Below are 17500 nucleotides of genomic sequence, written 5' to 3'. Positions count from 1 at the left end.
AATGTTTGTGAGCGATTGTGTACGAGTGTGTGAGGATAAAAGTGAGTGCGTGTGTTTCTCTGCAAGTCTTTGTGTTTACATGTGTTTGTGTTTGTGCGTGCATGTGCATACGTGCGTGCGTGTGTGTCTGCTGTCAGTAGGCGGCCGTGATTGTGTTGGAAGCTAACCTTGTGCCGTGGTAACTGAATCAACACATCTTATGGCGCTGGAGACAGGGCTGCGATGTGTCTCTGATGGCAGATGTGACGGACCCAGCCGCCGTCTGGAGCTGCTGCCGGAGACTGAGACGTGTTTCAGGACACGTCCGGACTGGAAGGCAGCACGTGGGCCGTTACTTTAAGGCACACGCCTGGTGAAAACCTGTTGATCACGCCAGGAAGAAATTGGATTTTGTAGGAGTTGCACGGATAAACGCTTGAAGGCTTCGGCTGTGTCTCAGTTGATTCGCTTTGGATGAAAGCCTCTTATTATTGGCTTAATGTAAATCGTCAGCCTCATATATAGCCTAAATAGGCCAAATTTTCATATCAAACCTAACTTTACTCAACGGTGTTGATTCACTGTGCCTTATTTGGCGATATCCTCGGTCAATCAGAGTGCTTTTAACATTCCATAAACTCTATCTGTCTTTTGACGTTAAATACAAGATGAACCTTTCAATATGACTCAGGCAATTACTATGAGGCTATAAGCTATGAGGCTAATGAAATTTCCCTTTATTTTGAGACAATTGGGATCGTCTGGTTCCAAGTTCGACCACAACAAACGGTTAAAGGGAGGTTGTCTTTTGTTAGTCTTTTGGTTAATTTGTGAGAGTGCTGCTCGGATGGTCTGTTTACAATCTTCACCGTTCGGCTGGTTGATTGAAGCTTTCGAATCACGCGTCCTCAAAATGCTGTCTACAAACCACCAACAAACAAACCAGTTATTTCCCTTCACACTGGATTCTCCAACGCTTTGTCAATTAAGATAAGATGAGTTCTTTGTCCTAGCTATCGGTTTCACATTCGCACTCTCCAAGGCGAGTTGTCGCTGACCGAAAGCTTCGCCGGGACAGAACTAAGAAAGATCCCACTGTCCCCTCCATTGATACGCATCTCTGCAGAGAACCCCCGGAACAAAAAACTGCGTAATGGCACGATTAGCACATCTGAGCGCGCTGAGCCCTGGGTGGGGGCGGGGGTGGACTGAGCCAAGGTGGCCCAGCAGGGGGGGGGGATCCAGTTACCACAAGGGCTCTGGTGTTCAGTTCAGCCCCTCGCTGCTTAACCAACTTGGCTTTGGGAGTCATTAGTAGCACTCCGGGGCTGGTGCCGGCTCTGTTTACAGATAGGATGACACTAAACCATCTGCAGGCTGCTAGTGGAGGTTGGGCCGGGGGGGGGGGGGAGTTTTGGGTGGGGATGACTGTGAGCCTTATGTCGTCGATATGGCATACACCCTTCAGGGTGGAGCTAATGTTTCAAAGCAGCGGGATGTGTGTTTTGGTTGGAGATGTTTTCGACACCGATTTTCTTAGGGAATATGATTTTGACATTTTTTGGGTGGGTTTAATTCCCCCTTTGGTATGTGAGACATATGGGCTCTTGGTGACAAGCTGTGACGAGTTGTCATAACCATCGTTTAAGAGGATGTCTCAAATATATCCAAAATATATCTATAAACGTATATACAAGACCTGACCGAGACCTAAGTATCAATGCCAACGTTATGAAGTAGCTGTCCCTGAAAAAGGAAGAAAGCAAGTGTTGAATGAATAAGAAATAGCAAGTTGCCAATGCAAGTGCTAGGAATACATGAGAAAGAATAGAAGATCAGCCTTTCTATTTCATACTATCTCAAATAAGCAAATCAGACCCACAGCTAAATAAATCCTGTGCTTCTTCCTCCACTCATATAACTTACACTGCCACACTTGAACCGATTAATTTTTTCTGGAAAGTTGTGAAACCAAAATATCTCACTCTCTCTCTCTTTCTGTCTCACACTCGCTCACTCTCTCTCAACTAAAGGGCCTATCGAACGCATGTGATGAATAATGCTAATCGCGGAGTGGCTGTGAGTGAGAAGGAAAAACACGCTTTGTGATAAGAAAAGAAAAAGGCTGTCGCAGATTTATAAAGAAGAGAAAAATAAGTTTAGACTTAAGGCATTTTTTAAGACTTCTTGTAATTTTATGCAAACAGCTGAACATTAATCTTTTATTTTCCTTCTCAGCAGTAAAATGTTTTCGCTTTCCAAGGTTTAGCACGTTTTGCTAATTATCGCCGCAGCATCCGGAAAGATCTAGCTAGCTTTTGCCCCCCAACCAAATCTGCCATGTGTGAATAATACATCCACACATGTGGAATTCCTCAATAGCGGGCAATGATAGCAAATTCTTCCAATCTTCAATGTAAAATTACCAAATCGTAATTACTTTTATCTTTCTCACTTCAAATGATTCCCATTACCGCCAGAATTGGTCTCTCTCCAGATGTATTCAAACCAGCCTTAAGCTTCCTTTAGTAGGCCACTAGTCTTTCTCTCGCAAAAGGAAAAAATGTACTCGAAGAATAACATTCAGTCCATCTATTTACTAAAGTTTGGTTCCCCCATTCAATTAAAACCACAAAAGTCTAAGCGAATCTTTGTTCGTGCATCTGTTCAAAACGTCCCTCCTGCGGGACACTTTCTCGTTCATTATCTTAGTAAACAGGGAATGGAAGCATTCAGCAAAACAAGTAGCAGATCGACCAATAGACTCTTTTCACAGAGGGAGCCAGTCGATGGTAAACACAGTGTCATTCATCCCGATAATAACGGGTTGTGTGCCAGGGCGCTGGTAGCAGACTAATCTAGTGAAGGTAACACGCATTGTGCATTTCTGGCGCTTTGACACACAAAACCAAAACACCTGCCTACCGACCCAATGCTAATGTCGGGGGTCTCCACCTATTTTGACCCCGCTATGACAGCTCTGTGAAGGGGCTCCGTGGTCAATGTGTGTGCCCCCTGACAACCACTAAGTCGTCCTCATACTATGGTTTTGCAGTTGCTGGCTTACCTTTACACGCAAAGTAAAAGTAAATAAAAGTCCTTGTTTATTAACCCAACAGAAAATATAGCACCAAACACACAACCATAGCTGTGGGCTTACATCGTGTTGCTGAGCTTGTTAGCGAGTCGGGTGTAGCGGGGGAATCTAAATGCGGTACCAACTCTAAATCACGTTAGCCTTGCTACACTTTATGGCTTGCCCCCCCCCCCCCCCCCCCCTCCCCCCCTTAAAGTGGAGTTCCAGCTCACCTCCTCGTGAACCCTGCCATCTAAATGAATTATGTGGGTCTAATCGTTGACACATTGGCCCGTATGTGTCAGGAAGGGCCATTCTATTGTTGTTCTAATGCTAGATGGGAGATTCATGGCCGTCTAATTACGGGGACGGGGGTGCGTGGTAACAATAGTCCCGAGCTCAGCGGTGTAGTGTGTGGGGTAAATACGTTGGAGCATAGCCTGGCCACTTAGGCATAGGCCTTGCATAAGCCCACACACACACACACACGCATAGACGTACATGTGCACACATAAACACACACACATGCAAAGACATACGTGCAAACGTCCACACACAAACAGATACACATGTGTACATACACACATACATATACACACACACACACGCACAGACACACACACAGACACACATTTAAATGTTTACAAACACAAGCAAATATACATCCATGAACGCACACGTTACAGCAGTACAGTAATTCACACACACCTGCAAGATCTATGCACCATCCTCATGACATGTATTGATTCTCGCCTTCAGGGAAGTGCCCAAAACCATCATCTAGCCTCCCGTCACACTCTCCCCTTTACAAGCCAAACAAATCAGGCTAATTCCCCTTCCTTCCTCCCTGGGCCCCTCCCTCCCGCCATCCCCCCATGAGTAGAAGAAGAGAGGACTAATTTATGCATCTTGCGAGTGCATGGCACGCGCTTGTGTGTCTGTGTGTGTGTGTGTGTGTGTGTGTGTGTGTGTGTGTGTGTCTGTGTGTGTGTGTGTTGACTGAGAGGGGGGAGTGTGGGGTAATTGTGACTTGTGTGGTTGCTAGGAAGCGAGAGGAGGGCGAGGGAATACAAATGTCTCGTCTTGACGCCGTTAATCCTAACCGCCGCCGTTGCCGCCGCCGACGGCTAGCTGAGGACACAGAGACTATGAGCCGGGAGTCATAGGGAAGAACACACTCGCACGCACACGCATACACACACACACAAGCACACAAATACATTCACGTGCACACATGCATGGGCATGAAACACGAGCCCATCCCAATAAAGCCATTACTCATGCGATCATTGAAAAGAAAACAGGAGCGCCAGACAGGTGGCAATCTAATATCCAGTGGAATCAGAATGAATCTTCATTCTCTCTTTGTTCCCTATTTTGTGACACATGTGAAGGGTGTTTGTGTGTCAAAAAAATACACCTTTTAGGGCAGCGCATGTGAATGTACGCCACAAGAACAGCCGTCATAGCGGGCGTATTTCAAATGAAATAAAAATAAACACAAACACGCTGTTATTTTGGCTCTGTGTGTAATGGAGGAAGAGTCTGAATCTCGTGAGGTCTAATAGGGAGAAACCCCTCGCCGCCATGTGACATCTGCACAAAGAGAGCAAAACAAGGTGATTCTTAATTGCGTTTTATGACAGATGTTAACCTTTTGATGGCGGGTTGTTCAGCGTACCCCCCATCCCCCCTTATGTCTACATGCTCAATGCCTTGGCTCCTCTTGTTGTTATGACGGCCAAAGGAAGAGAGAGAGAGAGAGAGAGAGAGACAGAGAGAGAGGAATAGAGGAGGATATGTATGAAGAGAGAGTGATGAGGAGGGGAAGAGAGAATGGATAGGGGGAGAGAGTGATACAGAGAGGAAAAAGAGTGATGAAGAGGGAGATAGAGAAGGGGAAGGAGAATGGATGGAAGAGAGAGTGATAAAGAGAAGAGGAAGAGTGATGGCGAGGGAGAGAGAGAGAGAGAGATGTGGAAGGTGGCAAAGACGGAGTATCGAGAAGGAGGGAGCAAGAGATAGATAAAAAGAGAGAGATGGAGGACGAGATAGATAAAGGGAGTGAAGGAGACGGGGGGTGAGAGAGGGGGGGCGACAAGGAGGAGGGGGGAGAGAGCGATGGAGAGGGTGCCAAATGGGGGGGGGAGGAGGGGGGTTGGCAAGGAACAGAGAGAGAAAGATAAAGAGAGGAAGGGAGTGATGGAGGGAGAAAGATGGGAAGGGTAACACGAGAGAAACGGGTTGAGGGAGAAATGAAATTGAAAACTGAGAGAGGGGGGGGAGAGGGGGGGAGGAGAGAGGGGGGGAGGAGAGAGGGAGGGCAAAAAAGACTAGAGTTTAAAATAATGAGCAAGAGCAGGAGGGGGCGGGTTGAACGAATTGAGTGGCGTTTTTTTTTACTTAAACAGACAGGGGTACAGTAATCAAAAAAATGGAAAGCCAGAGCAGTGCCAGGCGGACGAGCGGAAGGCGCTGTTTGAGAGAAAGACAAAGACGGCGAATAAAAAAGTAAACGGAGGGAAAGCGGGCGCGCCGTCGGCCGAGCAGAGAGCCAGGGAGTAAACATGTCGGCAGCGCGTTTGCCAAACTCATTGGCGGCGTGCCCTGATACCCCTGTTTGTGCTAAGTACCTCCATTTTGCTGATTATCCCCGGTCATCTGATACGTGGAAGAGGGAATCGCCCGGATTGGAGACATATATAGACGTTTCTTTGAGTTAACTGATTTAAAGATATTGATTATGGATGTACAAGTAATCGAATGTACAAGCTTTTTTTGTTTATAGTGAGGCTAGGTGAACATGTAATCATATTTTTTGTACTTAAAAGAGAAATAATGGGAAAAACATGTATTTGACTGAACTTCTATCAATGTTCCTAATAATCACGATACTTAAACGTCAATTTGTTACGATAACGATCTAAATGATGTACTCTGAAAAGCATTATTCATATATTTATACATTCTAGCTTAGAAAGAACCCCAAAGAAATCAGTTAAAGATGAAAAGCATCCATAGGGCAGACTCGCGAAAAGCACTTAGCCGGTTTAGTCCATTGTGACGTGGAACACTTTGACCCCAGTGGCCTTCCGTACGATGTCACAGCGACCTGTCAGTCACTGTGCAGCTCCTGTTACAGGCTGGTCATGTGATCTTCCTCGAGCAGAACCGATTGGTTGTTCTTCGTGGAGAGGCCTCTCTCTCTGTGTCTCCTGAAACACTGTGAAGGACACGCACTCGCAAGATGGCAGGAAACACGGGTAGCTACATGGGTACCGACACACAAGTAACACACGTGACAAGCGCACACTCACACACACACACACAAAAACTGCAGGCTGGGATCAAACACACGCTCCGATGTGAAGTTTCCCGCAGAGGGTAAAGGAAGCCTCTGGATAGAACACTGTCCTTGAACCGACTGCGGCGGCTTATCAAGTACACACACGCACACACTGGCACACACACACACACACATACAAACACACACACGTACAAACACACACACACACATGCCCACACCTACACATACACACATCTGCATGCACACACACAGACAGACAGACACACACACACGTACACATACACAAATCTGCATGCACACAAACACACAAGCACAGTGCACACATATTGGCACGCATATGTGCAAGCGCACACACACAGGTGTTCACATTTGCATACACACACACAAACACACACACACAGACACACAGACACCAGTGCATTCAAACATACACACACACGCACACACACACACACACACACACACACACACACACACACACACATCATATCACCACATATACTGAAGAGCTGAGGTAGACACACACACACACACACACACACACACACACACACATCATACCAGCACTTATACTGAAGAGCTGAAGTGGACACGCACATACACAGACACAGACACACACACTTATTTTCTCGTCCTGCTCTTTTTTTTTTATACCTGATTTGCATTTTGGTTAACACTCTAATTGCCTCTCATTAAATACCTTGTCAGTTTGATTAATTGGTGTGATAGCAAAATGGAAAACAGGAGAGCGCTACAACGCACAGTCAACAGTCGTCCATAGCAGAGAGGAAACCAGCCAGGCTCATCCGTTAAACACATCCCAAGCTCACCATATTTCAATGTTTTTTTCAAATATATATATATATATATATATTGAGACTATACATTCTACTTACCGAGCGTGGAGCATATTGAACGAAAATGTAAGCATTCATCACATTTACGGTGAGTGAAAAAGACAATGACTAATGCACAAAAATGCTCTGGAAGAAGTGGTCTTTTCCTTCCTACTTTTGTATTATTCAGTAAAGTTTTTCCTCCGAGCTGACTTTTTGATACTTGTTATTAAGAGGCAGGTAAGGGGGCTAAGGCGTCTTGCTCAAGGAGGCCTATATACAAGTAAACTTCGTTAACATTTCAGCTAGGAGTCAAACAACTGAAACCACCAAACAAGAGTTTCACTGCGAACACGGACCACCTGTACCTACCCTGAAAGAGAGGAACAAACAACAAAAGTACATGAGATGATTCAGTGGTAGAGGGCAAGAAGTCTCACGTCTCCACACAGAACACGAGAGAGAGAGCCTAAAAACGCACATAATAACATTAAATTACCAGCAGATTGCCTTTTTGGGTGTTCCGGCTGCTGTGCCCATAAGCAAGGCACTAATCTCAGCATCCTCTCAAGCCGCCCTCTGGTGCACATTACAAATCATCCCTGCCTCTTAAAGATAACCACCGCGCCATTATGCAAGTAATTAAAACCAAAACGACCACATCCGAAGTCGCGGTAAAACGAAAATCGCGGTAAATCATACATGTTACAGTCGCCGGTGCTTTCGTAGGTGGATTCAGGTCTGAAAAAGGAAGGTGTGATCTTTACCCATCACCGTAGAGGGGCATGGATTGAGATTGCTGCTGCTGCTGGAAATGCCATGGTGTTTACAGCCATCTGAGGTGAAGGGACAGCAGCCACTGAAGATAATTGTAGCTTCGTCTTCATCGCTATTTCAGAAAGGTCGACTGGGGAAACAGGAGCGCGAGGTGCCTGTTATTGAACCAGTTATTATGAGGCAAAGAAAATACTGTGATATTCAACGGCTGAGGGAAGAAATATAGACATTTTGGACAAATAGCCAAGAAATAATGCAAATGTAAGGGAAAGAAAGCCTTCTACCTGGAACCATGTAATATATTTTTATATGCATATTAAAAAATGTGTGTGACTATATGTTTGTAAAAGACAGATTTATGATCAGGCCAACAGCTACCTTATATTACCGATAAAACGTAAACATTCGAAGAGAGGTGTTACGCATTCAGTCCTCCTCTGTACAGACAGGCTCGTTTCATAAAACAGGCACAAATATATAGTCTCTGTGGACCTACTCTCAATGAACAAAGGTCAGTACTACTTTTATCTAAAACTGTAAAGATGTCGCTAGCGATGTTCGGTTCTGGACGAGCGCAAACGACGTTTGCGGGTCAAACCTCCACGGTATACAAGGGTGGCCGGGCGTTTTCTAAACAATGTCTTTCCCTTTTCTAACTTTTGTAGGCTTCTTGAATAGAACACACACAGAGATATACACAAACACACACACACAGACACACACTAAGTTACGAAGAGAAAAAACAATCTAAACAACAAACGCTGTCCCGTTTGGTCATCCCTTCTTTCATCCGAACACAGAGACTCGGCTCCGTGCGATCAAATTCCCCCTCAGCAGGGGGGAGGCAGGGGTGTGTGGGGGGGGAGACGGGGGAGACGGGGGAGACGGGGGAGACGGCGCAGATGGACGATCCCCCCCCCCCCCCACCCTCTCACTGTCATTCAAATGCACTGAGAGTATCAGTGTCGTGGCACGGCCCCTTGCGCTGTGTGTCAAGAGAGACTCCCTATTATTGAAATGAGACATTTGTGACAAAGGGACAGACGCTGTTTCAATCTCCCGCTCGCCGCCGCCGCCCCGCAGGAGGGGAGAAATATGATTTGACAGATTGTTTGGGACCCGCGCCCACCTGAGCATCACCCCCATCCATCTTCTGCTAAGCCCGCCGTCATCCGCCATCGCCGCGGCAACCTCCTGAAAAAGGGTTATTGAAAGGCGGGCTCCTCTCACAAAACATATTTATCGAGTGGAATTGGGTTCATTGTTGTAATCCTTTGCATCACGGTGGCATTTGGGAGCGCTGTGAGTTGTTGTAACGCGTTGTTGTGTGTTGGCTTACCCCACGGGGATTGTGTTGTGGTTGTAGCTTGTTGTGCAACTGTTGTGTATTCAAACTGTAGCTTTGGAGTGGCAGCTCACCTCCGCTTGCGATTGACACAACGCTGTTTGCGTGTGTTTGTGTGTGTGTGTGTGTGTTTGTGGGGGGGGGGGGGCTGTTTGTGTGTATGTGCGTATATGTTTATGTGTGCGTGTGTGTCAGCTGTCAAATTTTTGCTCTGAGGTTGAGTGGCTTCCATTCTGCTCTTATCTCTCTCTCACTCACACACACACACACACACACACACACACACACACACACACACACACACACACACACACACACACACACAGGCTCATAGGTTTGACTAGCATATATAAGCTCTGAGGGGCACGCCACAAACACCTTTATTTTATCTAACGCTGGCCTCGGCTTATCTCCCCTGTCTTTTTATCGACAAGGAAGAAAAACATTTAACTGACTTAGTGGCTCACTGATAAGACCCCAGAGCACATTTGATGAATGTGATCAGGGCTGGCGTTAGTCGATGTGTGTGTGTGCGCACGTGTGTGTGTACGGTGTGCGTATGTGCGTGCATGCGTGTGTGTGTGTGTGTGTATGTCTCACACTGTGCGTGTGTGTGCGCGTGTGTATGTGTGCGTGCTCGTGTGTACATGTGTGCGTGCGTGTGTACGTCTCACACTGTTATACAAAGGAAAAAAATGGACCCAAAGTGCAGTGGTGATAACAACACACACACAGACACAGACACACACACACACACACAGACACACACAGATACACTCAAAACCATGTACAACCTTAAAGGTTGTCAGATTTCTAAGATGAACCTTGACCTTTAGGAGATGTGTGTGTGTGGACCAGAGGAGTTTCGTAGCAGGGCTATTGGGAGCCATCTTTTTATTGGCACTCCTAACCTTTATATTGAGGCACATATGAAGGCGCTGGAGAAACATTGGTTTACTCCATTGGTCCCCGAAGCCCAGTGTGAACGCAGCTCGACTTACGGTGTATTTCTTCTCCTTTTTTCACCAATCTCTCAAAGCTGTTATGGCCGAATGAATTGAAGTAATTAATTCGTACTGTCCGACACTCTTTCAGCGCTGTCGCAGGAAGAATTCAAGGCTGAATATGAGAGAAGTTTTGAAAAAATACCAAAGAAGGAAGCCCAGTTGTTCAATAATGGACTCCGACTCGATTCTTTGCGTAGATTCTCCACTGATTTTGTGTACTTGATTGACACACACAACCACACACAACTATACAGAACCACACACACACACAGACACAAACACACACACACACACACACACAACCACATGACCACACCCACACACAATCACACAGACACACAGATACACATCCACACACACACACAACCCCACGCACAACCACACATACACACAGACACACAACCACACACACTCAAACGCATATACACACACATAACCACACACACACACACACACACACACACGCAACCACACACACACACAACCCCACACAAACAGACACACACACACAACCACACACACACACACACGCACAAAAACACACACACACACGTAAACATGTTCAGGACCATTACCATAGTATCTTGTCACATCTGTCTGGCATTAATCAGCCTCTGAGTTAGCTCATCAAACGGAACATAACAATAGCAGCAGCAGGTAAACACACTGCCAGGTGCACCAATCACCAATCACAAGCCCACTTCCTGCTCCCCTTCACGGCGTTTGTGATTGGACGTTAATGTGTCCATCTGTGTTCCATTTAGACTAACACGTTAATCAGAAACGTTGATTCTCGAATGAGGTGTATTTGGGTTGAACTCACTGCTCTGGTGAGTCTGATTATTTTTTAGACATCATCCTGCATTTGTGAACAGGCAAAAAGGCGGCCACAGCAGAAAAACCCTTGAAACTGACCGGTTACTTGTCCCGGAGTTAATATTCTTTAGTTTACACATTGTGTGTCTGGGCTCAGAGGTTTTGGAAGTGGGAGCATATTTTATTATTAACTTAAAGGTTGGATCAGCGATGTCGGGTGACGTCACTTCTGTTGGTATTTGAAGCGAGATCCCAAACAAACAGAGCCAGCTCGCCCCTCCCTTCCGTGTCTCTTGCATCTAGTAAAATCGATCATGAACGCAGCTCCGTTCCCCACAACACCCACCCCTTTTAAAGTATTCATCTTCACAAACTCAGCTATCTCAAACCGTGGCTTTGCTGTGACTTCTATCACATTGAATTAAATATAAAACCCCAGATACACACTTTACATTGTTGTTGTGTACATGGCGACTTTGAAACAACACCATAGCAGAGGCCGATGGTGTTGGGAAACATGTCCCTGATCACCCACTGCTCAGACATTCGTTTAGATGGACCCTGACAATCTCTGACATGTGCAATCAATGGAGAAAATCAATCTAGTGATGTGATAGATTGAAGGCGAACTTGACAGCCATGGAATGGAACGGACTTGTAATTGGTTCAACCAGGCGTACACACAGACACACATGAACTTTGTGTGTGTGTGTGAGGGTGTGTGTGAGTGCGTGTATTACTGAGTAAGTGTTTAAGCGAGGGTCTATATGTGTGTGTGTGTGAGTGTGCGTGTGTGAGTGTATGTGTGTGTAAGGGAGGGTGCATGAGTCTTTGCATGTTCCAACATGCACGTATGTGAGCTTGACAGCCGAGACAAAAGTACCGGTCTACGTTACATCCCGTCCTTTTCTGACATCACAAATTACATCCAATGAGAGCCCTAACAGCTCCGCCTGGCGTATTTTAATTGGCACCTAATAGGGCAAATTCCTCCACATGTTTAATGAAGGATATTGAATTGTTGTCTGACCTTAACGTCGTAAGGCTCCCTTCTCCAGAGTCCCAGAATGTGTTCTCGTAATTGTTCTTTAAAAGCGCTCAATAGACCGTCTGTAAGTCTTCAAGGAACAGAGAAGAGGATTTAAATGGATTAAAGAGAAGGGAGGGAGGGAGGATGTTCATTGCCAGGTCCATATGAGGTCATAGGAACAGGTGCAGAGGGTAAAATATAGCATGGCACAATTGGTCTATATTAGGGCATGAGCTAAATTTTCTTCCGGAAATGTCTCTTCTTGTCTTTTGTCATAGATATCATCTTATACGCCCTATCCTTTAATTTACTTTATTATGACTTATTTATTAGGTCCTTGACAAGACTAGCCATCTATTGTTTTTACCAAGTCAAATTCCTTGTTTTTACTCTGTGGAAACTTGGCGAAAATAAACTGATTCTGATTCTGATTCCGATCCTTACCGCCACGGTATCCGAAGCATCATCAGAGAGTGACCTCCCCCCTCTCGCTCTCTCCCCCCCCCCCCAGGTGAATGGGCGGGACTTCTCCAAGGCGGCGCACGACGAGGCGTCGGTGGTCGACGCCCTCCGTCGGGACGCCCTCCGGCGGGACCCCATCGTGGTGCAGGTGCTCCGACGCACCCCCGGCGGGGGCGTCGCCGCCGCCGTCGCCCGTAACCACGGCGACGGCGGAGGCGGAGGCGGCGCGGTGGACGTGTGCACGCAGACGGACATCACCTTCGAGCACATCATGGCGCTGGCCAAGCTCCGCGCCACGACCCCGCCGGTGCCCGACGTCTGCCCCTTCCTGCTCTCCGACAGGTCGGTCCACACAACGGCTCAGAACGGGTTCTGGCTCGATCTGGTTCTGTTCTGGTGCAAACCAGCTCGGACCAGTTGGTACTCGACGGTTCCACTGGGGTTGATGGAACACATTGATTCTGCTGGGTGTGTACACCGGTTTGGCCGGGTTTTAAACCTGTGTGTGTGTGTGTGTGTGTGTGTGTGTGTGTGTGTGTGTGTGTGTTTGTGGACGATGGCTGGTTGAAGCAGCCTCACCTGGCCCAGAGTCGGACTGATTGGACTCTGGGGCTGGGCGCGGCTGCACACCTGTTGCACTTTGGGCAATCAGTGCGCATAGGTTAGACCAGCCATCTCCACACACACACACACACACACACACACACACACACACACACACACACACACTCACACACACACACTCAGGAGGAGATCTCCCGCATGGCAACATGGAGCACAAGGCTATGTATCACTATCTTCAAACTTGTACAGTAAACCGGGTTTCCAACACCACCACCCTGCCCCCGCTGTGTGTGAGGGGGCCCCAGCTAAAGTCACCTAATTGGAGCGTGACAGAAACCTATGTGGGGTGTGGCCTGGACATCGTTCCACTCCACCACACACGCTCCCACCACCCTTCTCGCCGGGATTAAGTAGTCCAGTCCCATTATAGTTATGTTATTGTTGTTACCCCGTATATCCTAAAGCACACTGCACAATCCTTATTTCATTAGAGTTAAGTTGTTTCCACCATAAATCAAAACACCTTAGGTGTTTTGATTTTGTTGGAGAATTGAGAAAACGATTGGCCTGTGAGTATTGATGAATTGCGCGATATTCTCTCACAAAATGAATCCTATTTTAACAACTCCTAGGGGCTCCTCGTATTTTCCTCATCTTGTCACTAATACGGTTGTAACCCCCCCCCCCCCCCCCCACACACACACACACACACACCTCACAACATGGCCGTTACGTCCCTCAGCAGCCATTACATGAGGCAGACCAGCATGCAATAATTGCCACCTCTATTTTCTTTAATGGGAATCTTCTCTGGCCGATTAAAGACCACTGGGCGAATAGAATATGCAGTCTGGCACAACTATACTATTCTCTGGCTATTTAAAGGGCTATTTCTATACGGCGGGGGAAATCAAATCAATTTGTCCCATACCATTACAAATCTGCCCGGTCTCCTAGTCACTGTTGATGCAGAGGCGATATCATGGTGCTGCTATGCAGATAGGGAAACAGAGATCATGTTGGCTGGAGAGAGACTGGTTGATGCTCTTCTGACACACTGGCAGAAAGGTAGATGCTCATTTTGGTGCTGCCCGCATGTGTCTCAGAGCAGCAGATTCTCCACTTTCCCAAGTGAGATCTTTCCCCTTGAAAAGGTGTGAGATGGGATGACGTTTCGGAACGCCACTCGTCTTCCCGAGACGGAAATTTGGAAAGGGCAAAATTTGATACAATATCAGTAATAGTAATAAATCTAAAATCGAAAGCAGAAATTATACTTTTTGTGTCACTCTGGCCATTTTAATGACCAGAGTCATTAAAATAGTGAAAAATATTTTAGCTAGAGCTACACCTACCGTCACAACCCAGCTCAAAGTGTGGACAGCAAAAGGGGACACCAGAAATGAAACAACTCCACTTTTCTATTAATTGAACGCTTTTTTTTTCGAGAAACAGCATGATATGTGTGCGAGTCTCGAGCATCAGTGGTTGCGTGGAGCGTGCGGTTCAAAAAACCGAAACCGTAATAACGCAACCTAGCCGCCATTGTTGCCACAAATAGGCCCCTTTCAGAGAGGTATCATAACAGGGCAAATTCAGGTGTCACTCATAACACATTGTTCTGCTTGTTCTATGTACCAGGGCGTGGCTGGCAGACTGATCTTCACTGATTTAGTCTGCTGCCTTTGCCCCGGTACATAAAATGGTAGACCTGTAATAAGTGCTGTGTCCTAAGATGATGCCTCTGTTAGCCTATTAAGTGGGTCTATTAATTGCTCAGCTTCTTATTTAGAGAGTGAGAGAGAGAGAGAGAGAGAGAGAGAGTGTGAAAGAGAGAGGGTGAGAGTGCGGAAGAGAGGGAGAGAACGAGTCTCTCGCTCACTCCGTTTAAATGGCTGAGCAGCTGCCAGCAAACAGGTGTGAGCCAATTAACTTAATGGCCACCCAAATCTCACACCAGCAGCCAGGCCTGACCATCTTTTTCTCTCGCCCTCTCTCTCTCTCTCTCTATCTGTCTCTCTCTCTCTCCCTCTCACTCTCGCTCTCTGTCTCTCTCTCGCTCTCTCTCCCTCTCTCTCTCTCTTTCTCTCTCCATCTCTCTCTCTCTTTCTCTCTCTCTCTCTCTCTCTCTCTCTCCCTCTCCCTCTCCCTCTCTTCTCCTTTCAGCTGTCAGTCCATCCACACGGTGGACCATGAGTACTATGAGTGTCCCGAGTACGTGTCCAACACGGCGGGCGAGGTGGAGAGGTCGGAGGAGTACGAGTACGAGGTAACTGGGTTCCTGTCAAACTGTCATCAATGTTATCTCTCCTCTAGGTGGTCAGCTGCCTACGCGTTGACACGGTACAGGATAACCTGAGGCGCATTTAGCCTTATAGTTTACATTTACATTTGGCGGATACTTTTATCCAAAGCGGCTTACGATAAGTTAATTTGTCAGAAGAAAGAGAAACAATATATCGCTGTATGTACAGTATGGATGCTTATAGAACCAATGCCAAGCACTAACGATTACTAGGTTAACACATTCCCTGTACAGTACAAGATAGCTAGGATAAGTACTATTTTGAGTGCCAGGACGTACAATATACAGTCTGCTTTAGGAGGTGATGAATATGCAGAATATGCAGAATTGTTTGATTTCCAGAAGAATAAAAGTGAACGTACAGGTAGCGTATGCAACACAGCAACACACCTGCGAGACTGTTATTGTTACTCTTATAGTTGCGGCATGTAATGTTCTCTGTTCACCACAAAGAACGCCGAATAAGAATAACTGAAACATTGTGGACGAGGGACAAAGAGAGCTCTCTGGTCGAGAACATCTGGAGGTCAGGGCAGATGTTCGGTCCAAGGAGAGTACCAACGTGGTAAATGAAGACGCTCTGCAAATTAAACGGCTCATTTGAAACTCGGAAACAGAATGGGGGGGTTTGTGGCCTCCACAGCCTGAGCCCTCAAGGGAGGAAGGCCGTTCTTTTGTAGCCGGTAAAACCCATCAGATTTCTTCCCCCCTCCTTCCCCCATACACAATATCGAGAGAACCATTTCTACCGAGCTTCAGGGAACAGAAGGTTATTCTTCTGTTTACCTTGTGGTTTTCAACTATAAATGTGTTTTCTAAAACTAATTTAGAAAACTTGAACGGTTTATTCATTCATTCTGAACTCATCAAGCACGTTGGTTAAGCAACCGCTATGAGTTCAGAACACGAAGAGTTCATTTAACTGGAGTGGTGAACAAGTGGAGGAGTTTGAGAGGAGTTTTATTCTGCAATACTACATCGAAATCTGAGGTTATTATGTTGGTATGTTCGATATTTTATTTTTGTCGTGAACAGAAGTCCATTAACATCGGTACGCTGTCTCCTCAGACGACAGAATGGAGGTACCGAGGGTTTAACCACAAAGCATTTAATCAAAAACGACATTCTTCAAAGCACAAACAGTTGCTGTAATGTTGATTTCAAATGAATACATTTTGTGGGTCATGTTTGTCAGCTTGAAACAACACATGCACACATGCACATTTCATCAGCAACATAGCATTGTAGGTGAACATCTGAGTCTGCATGAATCGCTTAGCTGTTCCTTTTTGTGCTGGATTAGCAGAATGTGGGATTGGTTGTATTTTTCATAGACAAATGCTGTGTGGAGTGGCAAATCATTCCCATTCTCAACAACAGTAAAACAATCAACACTTTAGAATAACTCTCTCTTACTCTACCGAACAAACAGTACCAAGGGCGTAGGAACCGGGGGAGACGTGTCCCCTCCAATATTGGAGACAGGCGCATTTGTCCCACCTAAAAATTATACCGGGGGGAGAAAGATATTTTATTTTATTTTGAAAGCGCAACACAGCGTCTTGTCACCGCTTCTTATTCTAAAAAACTGGATGATTGAGCGTGCAATTAAAGAATTGACTCGATATTTATCAGTTCATTACTGCCATTCAAAATGTGTTTTCCTTTACATTTACAAATGTATCTTTTGAGTAGAATAAAATATATTTGTGAATTTTTTCAGTGTAGTTAATTTATGACATATTTCTGTTCAAACCATTAACGGATCTGTGAGGTTTCCGATATGTGTCCCCCCCAATGTTAAACTCATTTCTACGCCCCTGAACAGTACACACTTTAGCATAACTCACTCTTACTCTACTGTAAGACTAACCCGGTTTACTCTTAAAGTAGCGGTTCACCTACACACACACACACACACATATATATATATATATATAAAAGTATAAACGATCAGTTATTGCCTGGCTTGGCCTAAATAGGTAAGATAAAAAAA

General features: G+C 46.0%; 1 protein-coding gene across 1 annotated transcript in view; it reads left to right on the top strand.

Moving 5' to 3' along the window:
- Positions 1-17500, top strand: part of pdzrn4 (PDZ domain containing ring finger 4) — a gene marked incomplete at both ends in the record, with an annotated part of 44775 nt that overhangs the window by 13154 nt on the left and 14121 nt on the right. Inside the window, 2 exon segments of the mRNA XM_079755961.1 lie at positions 12685-12977; positions 15366-15468. Coding sequence (XP_079612087.1) covers positions 12685-12977; positions 15366-15468 — 396 coding nt within the window.

The sequence above is a fragment of the Pollachius pollachius genome, assembly GCF_949987615.1.
Source record: "Pollachius pollachius genome assembly, chromosome: 18".
NCBI classification, from domain to species: domain Eukaryota; kingdom Metazoa; phylum Chordata; class Actinopteri; order Gadiformes; family Gadidae; genus Pollachius; species Pollachius pollachius.
Note: the sequence above shows the minus strand (reverse complement) of the source record. Positions and strands in the feature narration are given on the sequence as shown.